General features: G+C 45.9%; 1 protein-coding gene across 17 annotated transcripts in view; it reads left to right on the forward strand.

Moving 5' to 3' along the window:
* Window positions 1-17,145, forward strand: part of LOC129826526 (splicing regulator ARVCF-like) — a 378,140-nt gene that overhangs the window by 259,821 nt on the left and 101,174 nt on the right. For 15 of the 17 annotated variants that reach the window (XM_055887365.1, XM_055887359.1, XM_055887363.1 and 12 more), the window contains 3 exons: window positions 8,903-9,061; window positions 9,392-9,412; window positions 14,139-14,812. In XM_055887365.1, coding sequence (XP_055743340.1) covers window positions 8,903-9,061; window positions 9,392-9,412; window positions 14,139-14,812 — 854 coding nt within the window. The remainder of the gene's footprint in view (window positions 1-8,902; window positions 9,062-9,391; window positions 9,413-14,138; window positions 14,813-17,145) is intronic. The other 2 variants (XM_055887360.1, XM_055887366.1) reach the window with 1 other exon arrangement.

Below are 17,145 nucleotides of genomic sequence, written 5' to 3' on the forward strand. Positions count from 1 at the left end.
AAGGTGGTTTAACACCACCAAAGCTTTTCTCAGAAGTTTCTTTCTTTATGGCATCTGCTGACCTAACTATAATTTGGGAACTACTTTGTGTTCCTCCCAAGGCCTTCGTGTCAAGGTCTTGTATTTGATTCAGGCAAACTATGATAAATATGGAGGCTCATGAGGGCTCTTATTGCCTTCGACCTCTGATCTTGTTCCATATCAAATAAAATGTAATTGTATTTGTCACATGCTTTGTAAACAACAGGTGTGGACTAACAGTGAAATACTTACTTATGGGCCCTTCCCAACAATGCAGAGAAAAAAAATGATAATAACACATGGAATACATACATAATGAGTAATAACAACTTGACTATATACAGGGAGTACCAGTACCGAGTCAATGTGCAGGGGTGCGAGGTCATTGAGGTAGATTTGTACATATAAGTAGGGGTAAAGTGACTAGAATAGATAGATAATGAACAGTAGTAGCAGCAGCAGCTTAAATATGTGATGAGTCAAAAGAGTTTGGTGCAAAGTGTGGTCAATGCAGATAGTGTAGCTATTCAGTTAACTATTGAGCAGTCGTATGGCTTGGGGGAAGTGGTAGAAAAAGTACTCAATTGTCATACCTGGGTAAAAGTATAGCTAAATTAATATAAGGTTACTCAAGTAAAAGTGAAAGTCACCCAGTAAAATACTACTTGAGTAAAACTCTACAAGTATTTGGTTTCAAATATACTTAACCTTTCAAAAGTAAATGTAATTGCTAAAATATACTTAAGTATCAAGAGTACAAGTATAAATAATTTCAAATTTCTTACATTAAGCAAAGCAGACGGCACCATTTTCTTGTTTTAAAAATGTACAGATAGCCAAGAGCACACTCCAACACTCCGACATTACTACAGATAGCCAGGAGCACACTCCAACACTCAGACATCCTTTACAGATAGCCAGGGTCACACTCCAACACTCCGACATTACTACAGTTAGCCATGAGCACACTCCAACACTCAGACATTACTACAGATAGCCAGGGTCACACTCCAACACTCCGACATTACTACAGATAGCCAGGAGCACACCAACACTCAGACATCCTTTACAGATAGCCAGGGGCACACTCCAACACTCAGACATCCTTTACAGATAGCCAGGGTCACACTCCAACACTCCGACATTACTACAGATAGCCAGGAGCACACTCCAACACTCAGACATTACTACAGATAGCCAGGGTCACACTCCGACATTACTACAGATAGCCAGGAGCACACTCCAACACTCAGACATCCTTTACAGATAGCCAGGGTCACACTCCAACACTCCGAAATTACTACAGATAGCCAGGGTCACACTCCAACACTCAGACATTACTACAGATAGCCAGGGTCACACTCCAACACTCCGACATTACTACAGATAGCCAGGAGCACACTCCAACACTCAGACATCCTTTACAGATAGCCAGGGTCACACTCCAACACTCCGAAATTACTACAGATAGCCAGGGTCACACTCCAACACTCAGACATTACTACAGATAGCCAGGGTCACACTCCAACACTCCGACATTACTACAGATAGCCAGGAGCACACTCCAACACTCAGACATCCTTACAGATAGCCAGGAGCACACTCCAACACTCAGACATTACTACAGATAGCCAGGAGCACACTCCAACACTCAGACATCCTTTACAGATAGCCAGGGGCACACTCCAACACTCAGACATCCTTTACAGATAGCCAGGAGCACACTCCAACACTCAGACATTACTACAGATAGCCAGGAGCACACTCCAACACTCAGACATTACTACAGATAGCCAGGAGCACACTCCAACACTCAGACATCCTTTACAGATAGCCAGGAGCACTCTCCAACACTCAGACATCCTTGCAGATAGCCAGGAGCACACTCCAACACTCCGACATTACTACAGATAGCCAGGAGCACACTCCAACACTCAGACATCCTTTACAGATAGCCAGGAGCACTCTCCAACACTCAGACATCCTTTACAGATAGCCAGGAGCACTCTCCAACACTCAGACATCCTTTACAGATAGCCAGGGGCACACTCCAACACTCAGACATCCTTTACAGATAGCCATGGGGCACACTCCAACACTCAGACATCCTTTACAGATAGCCAGGGGCACACTCCAACACTCAGACATCCTTTACAGATAGCCAGGGGCACACTCCAACACTCAGACATTACTACAGATAGCCAGGAGCACACTCCGACATTGCTTACAAAAGATGCATTTGTGTTTAGTGAGTCCGCCAGACCATAGGCAGTAGGGATGACCACGTGTTCTCTTGATAAGTGCGTGAATTTCACAATTTTCCTGTTCTGCTCAGCGTTCAAAATGTAAGGAGTACTAGGTTGTCAGGGAAAATGTATGGAGTGAAAGTACAATATTTTCTTTAGGAATGTAGTGATGTAAAAGTGGTCGAAAATATAAATTGTAAAGTAAAGATACCCCAAAAAAACTACTTAAGTAGTACTTTAAAGTATTTTTAATTAAGTACTTTATACCACTGCTTGGGGTTAGAAGTTGTTCAGGGTCCTGTTGGTTACAGACTTGTCGTACAGTAGCAGAGAGAACAGTCTATGACTTGGGTGGCTGGAGAATTTGACGATTTTTAGGGCCTCGTGTGTAATCCGATAATTTTCAAGTACACATTAATATACTGTTTTATTACAAATCTGTATGAGCTTCCGTTCATAGGAGGCGTATTGTGGCACCAGTACATATCACTTGGAGGTGTATGTGTGTGTGTATATCCGCATATGCGTGCGTGTTCATTCCAATGTTTTATTATCTGTCTCTGAAAGGTCACCTTTAGATGACAGATTTCCTCCCTTTGCCTCCTCCCCATCTCTCCCCTGTCTCTCCCCCCCCCCCTCTCTCTCTCCCTGGACCTCCAGACAGCCATGCTAGTCTATTCAGACAGCTTCTAATCATTTATTTAAGGCCAAGTTTGCTCGCCCCAATCACCTCCATTTTCTTATTGAACTCGAGACGATAGAGAAAGAGATGGGGGGAGCGAGGGGGAAGGGAGACAGCGAGGGGGGAGAGAGAGAGAGATGGTGGGAGAGAGGAACGAAAGAGAGGATGGAGGGAGGGAGGGAGAGCGATAGACTTTAGTGGAGTCTGACACAACATTACATTGGGATCAAGCAACCAGTTAGTCAGCTAGCGGGCCTCAGACGAGCTCTGTTCTAGCCGCAGCTCGCTTGTCAATCTTTCATTACATAGTCCTGTTGTGATGGCCTTTTCTGGGGTTCAAGGTTGGGCTGTTTAAAGTACAGTCAGGGAGAACTGTCCTGTCTGCTGAGTAGCAACCAAGACTGAGAGTTTACTGTACACACACACACACACACACACACACACACACACACACACACACACACACACACACACACACACACACACACACACACACACACACACACACACACACACACACACACACACACACACACACACACACACACACACTCTCTCTCTCTCTCTTGCAGACACATGCAAGCTCACACGCACTCGTGTGCCATTTGCAGTCCTCTAGCCAGCCTCTAAGCTTGTGAGCTCCTTGCAGCCCTGCAGAGGTGAAGGGATATTCACATCATCCGTGTCAGACATACTTTACTGTGTGTGTACATGCTCACAAACAAACACATGCACTGAGATAAGGGCAATTCTTATCACAGCAGGTTTTTGGTTTGATCGTACAGAACAACTGTGCATTACATCATGTTGAAAGGTTAAAAAACACTCCTTTGTTCTAAGGACCATTACAAAGAGAGCTTTCCTCCCACTACTTTAGTGATTAACCTAAGGTTATTCGCTTTTTCAAATTTCACACAACAGTTGACTATGACAGGGTCTCTCTCTGTATACATCAGATACTCTTACCAGTCATTAGAGCCAATAATGGAGAGCTGAGGTAAATGACAACACACAATTTACATCCACTATTTAACTCTACTGCTGTGACGCCGAGAGGAGAAACTGTGTTTGACTTTGTCCCTGGAAAGGGTGTATGGATGACCAGAAGGGCCGAGTGCCAGTAGTTACCCCACCTGCACACATACAAACACCGAACAGCCCAGCCCGTGGGATTAGAGGATTACGGAGGAAAAGACTCCCAACATGAAAGCTGATTCTTCTGACTGATCAGCAAGACAGACGGCCAGCAGATCAATCAGGTCTCTCTGAGGCAGAGGGTTATTGCAGCCCCGGCTAGCACGGCCGCTCTGCACAGGCAACAGCTAGCTAATACTGCTTGGCTAATCAATGAAGAACTGCCCACTCGTTAGCACCTTCAAAGACTGACAGAAAACAAAACGTCCCTCTGGCATCATCAACTTCTTGCTTGTCTCACCCAGCCCTCCCTCCTCTCTGCTCTGCTAAACACACCACGCCACAACATGCCACACCACAACTCATCTCTCACTCTTAGTTTCTCGCACTTTTCTGATTCAGAGGGGTTGGGTTGAATGCGGAAGACACATTTCAGTTGAATACATTCAGTTGGACAACTGACTAGGTATCTCCCTTTGCCATTTCCCATGTTTTCCTCTCTCTCTACTCCACCCTCTCTCCTTAGCTTAGTGGCACTGCCCAGCGTTCACTGTACATCTCTCTCCCTCTCTCCTTAGCTTAGTGGCCCTGCCCAGCGTTCACTGTACATCTCTCTCCCTCTCTCCTTAACTTAGTGGCCCTGCCCAGCGTTCACTGTACATCTCTCTCCCTCTCTCCTAGCTTAGTGGCCCTGCCCAGCGTTCACTGTACATCTCTCTCCCTCTCTCCTAGCTTAGTGGCACTGCCCAGCGTTCACTGTACATCTCTCTCCCTCTCTCCTAGCTTAGTGGCCCTAACCAGCGTTCACTGTACATCTCTCTCCCGCTCCTTTCTTTACCTTGTTTTGGTGTTCAATGATTGCCTGAAAATGGCTTCCTTCCTGTTTTCCACATTACGAGGGTGTACAGGAATTAGTTGACGTTAGTTTTCTTTCAATATGGAACTAGGGTATTTGTATTTATTAAGGATTCCCACTCTTCATGGGGTCCAAACAAGATTAAGGCAATTACTTCAAATCGAGCAAACAGCCATGCAATCTCCATAGACAAACACTGGCAGTAGAACGGCCTTACTGAAGAGCTCAGTGACTTTCAGCGTGGCACCGTCATGGGATGCTACCTTTCAACAAGTCAGTTTGTCAAATTTCTGCCCTGCTAGAGCTGCCCCGGTCAACTGTAAGAGCTGTTATTGTGATGTGGAAACGTCTAGGAGCAACAGCGGCTCAGCCGCGAAGTGGTAGGCCTCACAAGCTCACAGTACGGGACCGCTGAATTAAAATAAATTGTCTGTCCTCAGTTGCTATACTCACTCCCGAGTTCCAAACTGCCTCTGAAAACAACGTCAGCACAATAACTGTTCGTTGGGAGCTTCATGAAATGGGTTTCCGTGCTCGAGCAGCCTAAGATCACCATGCATTAAAAGCGTCGGCTGGAGTTGTGTAATGATTGGACTTTGAGCAGTGGAAACGTGTTCTCTGGAGTAATGAATCATGCTTCACCATCTGTCAGTCCGACGGACTGTAAAGTTTGGCGTAGGAGGAATAATGGTCTTGGGCTGTTTTTCATGGCTCGGGCTAGGCCCCTTAGTTCCAGTGAAGGGAATTAAATGTTTGACGAGCAGGTGTCCACATACTTTTGCTCATGTAGTGTATCTACATGAGTTTTGAGAATGACACAAATATACATTTTCACAAAGTCTGCTGCCACAGTTTGTATGATGGCAATTTGCATATACTCCAGAATGTTATGAAGAGTGATCAGATGAATTGCAATTAATTGCAAAGTCCCTATTTGCCATGCAAATTAACTGAATCCCCCCAAAACACTCCCACTGCATTTCAGCCCAGCCACAAAAGGACCAGCTAGCATCATGTCAGTGATTCTCTTGTTAACACAGGTGTGAGTGTTGACGAGGACAAGGCTGGAGATCACTATGTCATGCTGATTGAGTTCGAATAACAGACTGGAAGCTTCAAAAGGAGGGTGGTGCTTGGAATCATTGTTCTTCCTCTGTCAACCATGGTTACCTGCAAGGAAACACATGCCGTCATCATTGCTTTGCACAAAAAGGGCTTCACAGGCAAGGATATTGCTGCCAGTAAGATTGCATCTAAATCAACCATTTATCGTATCATCAAGAACTTCAAGGAGAGCGGTTCAATTGTTGTGAAGAAGGCTTCAGGGCGCCCAAGAAAGTCCAGCAAGCGACAGGACCGTCTCCTAAAGTTGATTCAGCTGCGGGATCGGGGCACCACCAGTACAGAGCTTGCTCAGGAATGGCATCAGGCAGGTGTGAGGCGAAGACTTTTGCATGATGGCCTGGTATCAAGAAGGGCAGCAAAGAAACAACTTATTTCCAGGAAAAACATCAGGGACAGGCTGATATTCTGCAAAAGGTACAGGGATTGGACTGCTGAGGACTGGGGTAAAGTCATTTTCTCTGATGAATCCCCTTTCCGATTGTTTGGGGCATCCAGAAAAAAGCTTGTCCGGAGAAGACAAGGTGAGCGCTACTATCAGTCCTGTGTCATGCCAACAGTAAAGCATCCTGAGACCATTCATGTGTGAGGTTTCTTCTCAGCCAAGGCAGTGGGCTCACTCACAAGTTTGCCTAAGAACACAGCCATGAATAAAGAATGGTACCAACACATCCTCCAAGAGCAACTTCTCCCAACCATCCAGGAACAATTTGGTGACAAACAATGCCTTTTCCAGCATGATGGAGCACCTTGCCATAAGGCAAAAGTGATAACTAAGTGGCTCGGTGAATAAAACATTGATATTTTGGGTCCATGGCCAGGAAACTCCCCAGACCTTAATCCCATTGAGAACTTGTGGTCAATCCTCAAGAGGCGGGTGGACAAACAAAAACCCACAAATTCTGACAAACTCCAAGCATTGATTATGCAAGAATGGGCTGCCATCAGTCAGGATGTGGCCCAGAAGTTAATTGACAGCATGCCAGGGCGGATTGCAGAGGTCTTGAAAAAGACTGCAAATATTGACTCTTTGCATCAACTTCATGTAATTGTCAATAAAAGCCTTTGACACTTATGAAATGCTTGTAATTATACTTCAGTATTCCATAGTAACATCTGACAAAAATATCTAAAGACACTGAAGCAGCAAACTTTGTGGAAATTAATATTTGTGTCATTCTCAAAACTTTTGGCCACGACCGTATAATGCAACATTTGTAATACCACGTGTGTGCGATTGTGCGTGCGAGCGTGTGCGTGTGTGTGTATGCCTTTGTGTGTCTCTTCAGTCTTCACAAGTTGTTCCATAAGTTGTAGTTTTACCTGTTTTTTAACCTGATTTTACTGCTTGCTTGAGTTACCTGTGGTGGCGCAGTGGTCTAGGGTGGCGCAGTGGTCCCGTGGTGGTGCCGTGGTCCCGGGTGGCGCAGTGGTCTAGGGCACTGCATCGCAGTGCTAGCTGCGCCACCAGAGTCTCTGGGTTCACGCCCAGGCTCTGTCGCAGCCGGCCGCAACCGGGAGGTCCGTGGGGTGACGCACAATTGGCATAGCGTCGTCCGGGTTAGGGGTTAGGGAGGGATTGGCCGGTAGGGATATCCTTGTCTCAGTATGTGAAAAAAAAAAGAAAAATGTAATAAAATGTATGCACTCTACTGTAAGTCGCTCTGGATAAGAGCGTCTGCTAAATGACAACATTGCAAATGTAAAATGTGGAATAAAGTTCCATGTAGTACTGTGCGTTTCCTACAGTCTGTTCTGACTGAGACCTCTGGCGGCATGTCTTGTAGTGAATGTAGGGGTGTCTGAGCTGTGTGCTAGTAGTTTAAACAGATACCTCTGATGGCATGTCTTGTAGGGAATGTAGGGGTGTCTGAGCTGTGTGCTAGTAGTTCAAACAGAGACCTCTGGTGGCATGTCTTGTAGGGAATGTAGGGGTGTCTGAGCTGTGTGCTAGTAGTTCAAACAGAGACCTCTGGTGGCATGTCTTGTAGTGAATTTAGGGGTGTCTGAGCTATGTGCTAGTCGTTTTAACAGACATTTCTGAGCCTCTGCCTTAACTGTCAGGCCTAGACTACCACTGTGTTATGGGCACTTCTGACCAAATAGATCACTCTGCCACATCATAGTCTGATAGTTACAAACACATTCTCATTTACAGCCACATCCTGGGAAATAGTTACAGGGGATGAATGAACCAATTGTGAACTGGGGATGATTAGGTGTCCATGATGGTATGAGGGCCAGATTAGGAATTTAGCCAGGACACCAGGGTTAACACCCCTACTCTTACGATAAGTGCCATGAGATCTTTAGTGACCACAGAGAGTCAGGACACCCGTTTAACATCCCAGCACCCTACAGAGGGCAATGTCCCGAATCACTGCCCTTGGGAATTTAGATATTCTTTTAAACCAGAGGAAAGGGTGCCTCCTACTGGCCCTCCAACACCACTTCCAGCAGCATCTGGTCTCCCATCCAGGGACTGACCAGGACCAACCCTGCTTAGCTTCAGAAGCAAGGCCAGCAGTGGGATGCAGGGTGGTATGATGATGAGAATATATTGTAACTGCGTATGAAGTGCAGCCTCAGACCTTGTAGGGTGTGTGTAAGTTCAGCTGCAGACCACATACAGTAGGGTGTACCCCTGGTGACGGGGTTACATATCCAGTCTCAGCCCTTCTCATCTATCTGTCCCTCTATGTGTATCTCCCAACCTCATTTCAGACTGTGCTGTCAAATAATAAAGCATGCGTAAGGTGGTCAGCACACCGATCTCCTTAAATAAAAGATTTTGGTGTCCTCTCCTCCAATCTCTAACCATTTCTCCTTGTCTCTCTCCAGGAGCAGAGCCCCAGTAACCAGACGTCTCTGGCCATGATGCAGGAGCCCCAGGAGATGGTGGAGGAGACGGTCACCATCGAGGAGGACCCTGGCACGCCCACCTCCCACGTGTCCGTTGTCACCTCCGACGACGGCACCACGCGACGCACAGAAACCAAGGTACTGGGGGAAGCCAAGTTGACACACAGATCACATTAGGTAGAGGGTACCTATGCGCTGAATGAGAAGGAACTCAATGCTCACACACTAGATTTCAACTTTAATGTGACAAATTGTTTGGGGTGGTTACAACCCTGTGACATATATGTAGCCAAAAGTTAAGATCTGTAAGGCCCGTAATCCTTTAACGAGATGTGTTTTCTATCCTTCTCCCTAACCCAGATGTTGTCTTATTTCTTGGTGCTCATTCTGTATCAGCTCCTACAGTATTTTGTGTTGCAGGTTCTTTTTTCTTGATTGCCCTCTTGTGTTTTGTTGTTTCTATATAAGGATATGTCAACTAACCTGAAGGTGAGTTGGAACCCCCCCCCCCCCCCCCCCCCCCCCACCCATCACTTTACTATCAACTCACGTCACCATTTTGTGTGTGCCCATGTCAGCCACGCCCTCAACCCTGTCACACAGTCTGTCTGTCACTCTTACAGCATCACAGCCACCCCAACGCTGCACAGCTCCAGTACTCTTACCGTTACTGGCCTTCCTAAACACAGCTCACAGCTTTCACCCTTCAGTCAGCCCTGCTCCACGCTATGCACACCACCTCTCCAGACAGTGTCTCAGTGCAGTGTGATTCCAGATGGAATGTGGTTACGTCCCGAATGGCACCCTGTTCCCTATATAGTGCACTATAGCCCAGAGCTCTGGACAAAAGTAGTGCACTATATAAGGAGTAGGGTGCCATTTGGGACGCAGCTTGGGACTCGACCCACATCTCCAGTGAAGCAGAGATGTGTTCTGTTCTGACAGTCTGGTTCCCTAGGGAGGGACCCGACGGAGGGACCAAGGGTAGAGCTGCTGGCACACTAGAGACACTACAGAGTTTGTAATTAAACAGACCAGCTAATCGCTCTGTTTCACTGTGTGTGTGCTGCTATCCTATTTACTGTAGGGGATTGGAGTCACTCACGCACACACACAAACTAACGCACACACACAAACTAATGCACACACACAAACTAACGCACACACACAAACTAACGCACACACAGCTAAATAAAACATAGTCAAGGGCTACGAGGGTCACTGTTTTTAAGGACACTCAATTCCACAGGGACGAGAGAGAGGATGCTTTTGGAAGTCATTTTGAAGGGAAGACACAGATTCATCTGGATGTAAGCCTTGGAAGAGACGGTTTTGACTGTTGCTTTATAATTGTGGCAAATGTATTGGCTAGGCAGCTTGTGATGGAAGACTGCACACGTGATGTTTCCAGACTCATCTTTACATCTCATCTTTTCAAACGATGTATTATTGGCTTCCTTTCAACAGGATGCTGCAGCTAGCTGCATAATGCTCATGCATTTCCTTGAATGCCTTCTGAGTATCCCCTCTAAGCACAGCAAGATGAAACACTAGGATTTCACATCTTTCTGCTTTTGGAAAAACATGTTTTTTTTATGATAAACACATTTGCACACAAGGCAAGCAGCAGTATAGGCAGTAGTATCAGTAGCCAGCCACCACACCTAAACAAACAGACCATAACAAGGCCTGTGAATTAAGTGTTGTTTAAAGGCTAACTAAAGCCTAACTTTCTATCCGCTCCAGCTGTAAAGGAGTGAGTCAGTGTGCTGGCCGGTATGTGGAACTAGCTAACTGGTGAGAAGGGAAGGAGCTCCACCACACACGCACGTGCACACACACATACAAACACACACACACAAACACACACACACACACACACACAAAGGAAAGTGGCTCCACCACGTCCATCCTCCATCTCCCTCCCAACACTGTGCTTTTCTTTGGACATTCTCCAGCTGCCCTCTGGCTGAATGGTGAATGTTGGGTGAAACACTACCACTGTTCTTTAAAAGAGATAAATAAAACGATCAAAAGCAGTGGCATTCCGCCCTGTCCTGTGGATGGGAGTTAATGAGGGTTAAGGCAGGCCATATAAACAAATTAAACACAACAGGGAGAAAGGTGTGAAGGGAAAGAACGAAAGCCACTCTGATACAAAATGCAAAACAATTTGATGTGCGATTTTACCCTGTCATTTTTTGGTGATCGTTTATTCCTATGTTGTTGAATCACGTGTTTTCAAACAACTGTGATACCCAGTACTACTGATTGACCACCTCGGCCCTCAACACTTTCCCATAGGTGACCAAGGTGATCAAAACCATCACCCGCCGCAGGTACCTGCCAGTGACCGTCACAAAGACCCTGGTGGTGCCAGGAGGTTCCATCACCCAGCAGTCCAAACCCAGCACCCTGGTGCCCACCCCTTCTCCCACCCCCTCCCCATCAGAGACAGACCCAGTAAAGAAAACAAAGGCATCCAAATGTCTGGTTTGTGGCTTGAAGTGAACCCCCAACCCCTCCCACTTGCACCTCCCTGACCCTAAACCTCCCTAAATGCTTCCACTAACCCCCAGCGGGTGTGTCAGTTTGAGCTCTGTCTGTCTATAAAAGTTGAATGCGGCAGAGATCGTGAAAGTGTTACAGCACTATAAAGACTGAAAGTGACACCTGCTCTCCCTTTCTCCTCCCCCTTTAACAGCCTAACAGTTGGTAAACATATGCCCCAGTTTGACTGCAGGCACCTTTCATTACGGCAAGGTAGCACGCTGCCTTCGCCACATGGCCTCGACACACACACACACCAGCATTTAGAGATTCTCTTTTAGCCTGTTTACAGTGATCTAGTTGGGCCCTCTCTGAAGCACCATCCCCAGTCCCAGTAGTGCTTGTTTAGTGTGTTGTGATCTTCCAACAGATCAGAGTTCTGTTTGAAACCTGTCTTGCGTTTTTTCGTGCTGTACCAGCGAAGGCTCTTTAGAAGTCATGTTAGTACAAACATGAAGTGTATGTCTAGGCTTCTCTCCCTGGCTGAGTTGAAACACGGCCTTGTGCAAGATGGAAGGAGTTTGGGCCACTGCAGATTTTCAGCTTGTGGTGGATTAGGATCATAACCAGGATTGAGGAACACTGCTGTATGGTTCAGAGTAGTGATCCTCAACCCCAGATCTTAGAGATCATTTCCACACTTCAGCACAGTGTAGCAGGCATGAGGTCGTTTTAGGTGAAGAGACCTAGTCCCACCCAGGTCTGTACTCAATTACCATCACCACCTCAATTGAAATGAATGGCAATAAAAGTCCCTTAATCGACCAGCTCAGAAGAGAAGCCAGCCTGTCATTTCAAGGCCAGTGGTGGCCTTGTGCTCAAGCTGTTTCATTAAGTTAAGAACCAGAAAAAGGCTTTATTTTTAACATGAAAGGGATGATTATGTGTGAGTTACATGCAAAGCGAGGGAGAGCAGCTATGCCAGCATAGTGTGAAGTAACAAAAGAAGGGTGAGCTTTAGATGTTGCGGGTGCACCGAAATTATTCACTAAGAAGAAATGAACCTTGACATGACTTAAAGTAGACAGTTTTCTGCCGGTTAGAATTTAAAATAGCTCACAGTTTGAGAAAGGGACAGTGTGTGAACAAACTAAAGGCTTTGTGAAAATGGGATGAAGATTACATTTTTAATGAGTGTGAATGTTTAGCATTTATCATTCACATTTTGTTCCCTGCTTCCTCTTTTGAGGAGATGTGTTTAATACTTTATTGAGGTTCCTTGTTATTATTTCATGCCTTTGCTAAAATTCTATATATAAATATGACTATAAACCTGGTATATTATAATTAAGAGTTCAGCAAAGTGGTTGTATCAGAAAATGTAACTAATCAGAAACCAGTCTCTTTCTGTGTTCATGTGAAAAAGCTCATTTCAGTGAAGTACTTGTCTGCCAGTTGAGTGGGAATGAACCATCTCTGTGCATCTTGTCAGGCAAAACACGAATTGCATCAGAGTGAGACATAGGGCCCCCTCCAATGACGATTCATTTTCATCAACCTCATTAATTTTGAAGATTAATTTATAGCCGCGGACAAAATAGCCAATTATCGCCACTGCAGAATTCACTGGGCAGCAAATTGGTTTCTGTATCGGTGCTGAACCTCAGGAGGAGGTGAGATGCAGCTAGCCCTCTCTGACTGCCAGACAGTTTCAGCACTCTCAGACAAGTAGGAGTGTGATTTGTTAAGGACAAGGTGTATAGACATATATATATATATATATATATATATATATATATATATATATATATATATATATATATATATATATATATATTACAGTTTACTAGTGCTCTATAAGACTGTCACAGTTACCAGTTATGATTCTTAATTTGTCCCAAACTGCACCTTATTCCCTAAGTAGTGTACTACTTTTGACCAAAGCCCTATGGGCTCTTGTCAAAAGTAGTGTACTGTATAGGGACAGGGTGCCATTTGGGCTGCAGCTTCTGACCATGCACCTTAAGTGGAAGTCAAGGTTGTGCGCGCTGCATCCAAGACTGTTGTCCTACTACTGCACTAAACAGATGCTAGAGGGAACTATTATTGGAACATGTCGCAGAACCTCAACCTTACTTCCAACACAACCTAGCCTCAAGTTTTTCTAATAGAAATGAATTAAAGGCAATGGTACGACCCTTTCTTGTCACTGAGTTTCCCAATGCATGTCTTTGACCTGTTGTTGACAATGCCTGCGGTCTGAGCAATGTGATACTAACAACTTCAGAGGTCACTCTTTAAAGAAACAACCCTCATCTCATTCCTCAGCCTCTCTCTCACTGTGTGACTTCGGCATCCCACTTTCCTGTCTGTGTGATTCAACAGGCTACATCGGTGTGCTGTGTCTCAGTCCTAACCACCTGTCTGTCACTGTGGGTAACCTCGTCCCCAGGCTCAATTGCTGCCCTATAGAGAGAGCCGTCTGGGGAAGAGATTAATCTGTGGTCTCTCTGTCTGGTGGGACACCTCAACATACTGTTCAGTACAGTCCTGTACGGTTGATCAGAATGCTTCAACATTGTTCTCATCAACTGTTGCTCATGGTGTGGCCCATACACACGACACAGACTTCCAGGATTGGGTAGTAACGGATGAACTACTAATGTAATGGGGATTAGGTAATCAGTTGTTATCTCTGTCTTTGTGACCTCGTCTCCTCCTCTAGGTGACTAAGATGGTGAAGACGGTGACCACGCGGACGGTTCGCCAGGTGCCTCTGGGCCCCGACGGCCTGCCCCTGCCTGAGGGCTCGTCCCCGCTGGGCAGCTACACAGACTCCATCGACCGGCGCTACCTGAAGAATGGCGAGCGCTACATCACCACGCCACAAGCCACCTCCACGCTCACACGCTCCTACAACAACTACAACGACTCCTACAGCGACGCACTCCCCCCCGACGCTGGTGGGAGTCAGTACGGTGGGCGCCACTACGGCCTCCACGACGGCTACGGCATTGGAGACGCGACGGACAACTACGGCAGCCTGTCCCGTGGAGTCAACTTCCGGCCACCCCGCTACCCCTACGCTATGGCTAACAGCTATCGGCCAGAGAACAGCTACGGGACCCTACCCATCCGGAAGGATGACTACGGCCACGTGGCCCAGCCCCAGGTCCCCATGGGCAACAGCAGTGTGGACCTAAACCGGTCGCAGCCAGAACGCTTCCAGCCAGAGCCATACGGACTGGAGGACGACCGCCGCAGCCTGGGCCCCGAGGAGGAGGAGCCCTATGACCTGGAGCCTGACTACTCCACTGCTAGCCGGTGCCAAGGCACGCTGCCAGGCACCAACCGCGGCAGAACCATGAGAGAGCCACTCCGCGACGGGCCACGCATCAGGTGAGAACGAGAGAAGTGACAGAATGCTGTCTGTTTTTAGTTGTCTGAAAATGTATAGAGGACCTTTGTTCTGTGAGTGGAAGATAGGATTGGACTGGTTTTGTTTTGGGTGTCTGAAAAGACCTTGAAAACAGGTCTTCCTTGTTACTTAAGTGTTAAGAGTAAAACTTTAACCATTTATAAGATATTAATAAATTGTGTGTTTACCGTCTGTTAATCATTTCTCCCACATTTACTTATTATTAGTTTTCTTTTTGCAGTCCCTGATCTAAAGTGAGCGCTATTTATACATTATAGATACTTTCTAAATGTTTTGAATGACCAGTGTAATTTCTCACAAAAAGATGGGCATGCTATTGGTAGACTTTCCAGCAGTACCTGGTCAAAGAATAATCACACAACACAGGATGTTTAAGGAAATATAAATGTGTGAATAAATACCTACTAACATTTATAAATGTGGTTGTAATGATTAATAAATGGTGAACACACAATTTATAAATTCATTATAAATGGTTTATTTGGTACCCTTAAAATAAAGTGTGTCATGACTGTCCACGGGAATCCAAATAGGTCAGATCAGGTTTGCAATGAAAAACTTCTATCAGACCCCCTCTCACCCAAGAGGGGGGAGGAAGAACCAGTGGGGGTTAACAACTCATGTCCTGTTGTAAATCAAGGAAGATAGATTCAGGTCCGCGCTCCAAACATTCACCAAAGGAATGTACTTAGTTTCAACACGCGTTCAAAAGTGAATACTGGAACAATAACACAGAATGTGGGGAATGGTCAGAGACAGAGACACAGTTAGATAGGGAGAGAGGGATACAGATATTGTTAGATACAGAAAGAGAGACCGTGAGAGAGAGAGAGACCATAGAAAAAGGGAATCATATTACATTTTTATTGGTCGTTTACACATATTTTGCAGATATTATTTTGTGTGTAGCGAAATGCTTGTATGGAGATGTAGGTAGAGAGAGAGTGTTAAATACAGGCTCCAGTGTTGTTGTCCATCTTCTTCCCTGAGCCTCCTCACTGGACTGTCATTAACAGGTCTTTAACCTCCGGCTCCATCTGCCAGAAAACAGACAGTTAGCCTCTGACAAAGACCCCAAAATGGACCCTCGTCTCCTAATAACACCACCGTATCTCCCTTTGGGATTGTGCAGTCCTCCAGGCCACACAAATGTCTACTTTTCCTGTACTCTGTAGCACAAGAAAGAAACCACAAGCATGCTTGACTTAGGACAGGCGCAGGACGGGGAGCAGTGTGTGTTTTAAAGACCTTTTCTTTTTTATCGGTGATCTGTGAAAGATGGATTTATTAATTTCCATTGGAAGAGAAATTAAATGTGGGCCCTGAGCCAGTTTTAAGGGAATTGAACTGAGGAGGTTTGTGAGGGAGGAAGATAGGAATCCTATGTGTGTGTGTGTGTGTGTGTGTGTGTGTGTGTGTGTGTGTGTGTGTGTGTGTGTGTGTGTGTGTGTGTGTGTGTGTGTGTGTGTGTGTGTGTGTGTGTGTGTGTGTGTGTGTGTGTGTGTGTTGTTTCTGTCATGTAGATGTTCAAAGGTGATGTAGAGTAGCAGTGTAACAGCCTCTGACAGTGTCGGGCTGAGTGTCTGGGACATTCCTAATCACACACACCCTGGATTCAAAGGCAGCATGGTGATGTGTTGTATTTATGCCTAGCACAGGACGGGGAAGTACAGATTGAAGGTGCTTCCCTTTAATCAGAGCTTCCGTCTGCATGGAATACTCACACACGCACACACGCACACGCACACACACACACACACACACACACACACACACACACACACACACACACACACACACACACACACAGCCAGAGAATGATTCACTCCACTATTGGCTTGAGGAGAAGCGGTTGCTGTGACAGGCAATTTGTACTGTACGCTACATGTTTCACAACATACTAATACACATACACACACAAGCACATACACACACCTGACTACGCACTTGCCAGGTTGCTAGCTGTCTGATTAATTTCACAAGGCAATACCCTCGTCATTTCTTTGGGAAAAACATAACACACTGATATGCTCCATCACCTTCTGTGTCACCTATCAAACAAACAGTAACACATCTGTAATACAGTATGGTAATAAAACGAGACACTTTGCATAGTTAGAATTAGCATGACAAGGAAGCGAACCTCCCAGAGCTGTCTCCTGACACACGCTCACGCTCACGCTCTCGCTCTCGCACTCACCACCACACTCACCCCTACACTCACACTCTCACTCTCACTCTCACACTCTTACTCTTACTCTCACTCTCACTCTCACTCACACTCATTAGTATG

The sequence above is a fragment of the Salvelinus fontinalis genome, chromosome 28 (assembly GCF_029448725.1).
Source record: "Salvelinus fontinalis isolate EN_2023a chromosome 28, ASM2944872v1, whole genome shotgun sequence".
NCBI lineage: Eukaryota > Metazoa > Chordata > Actinopteri > Salmoniformes > Salmonidae > Salvelinus > Salvelinus fontinalis.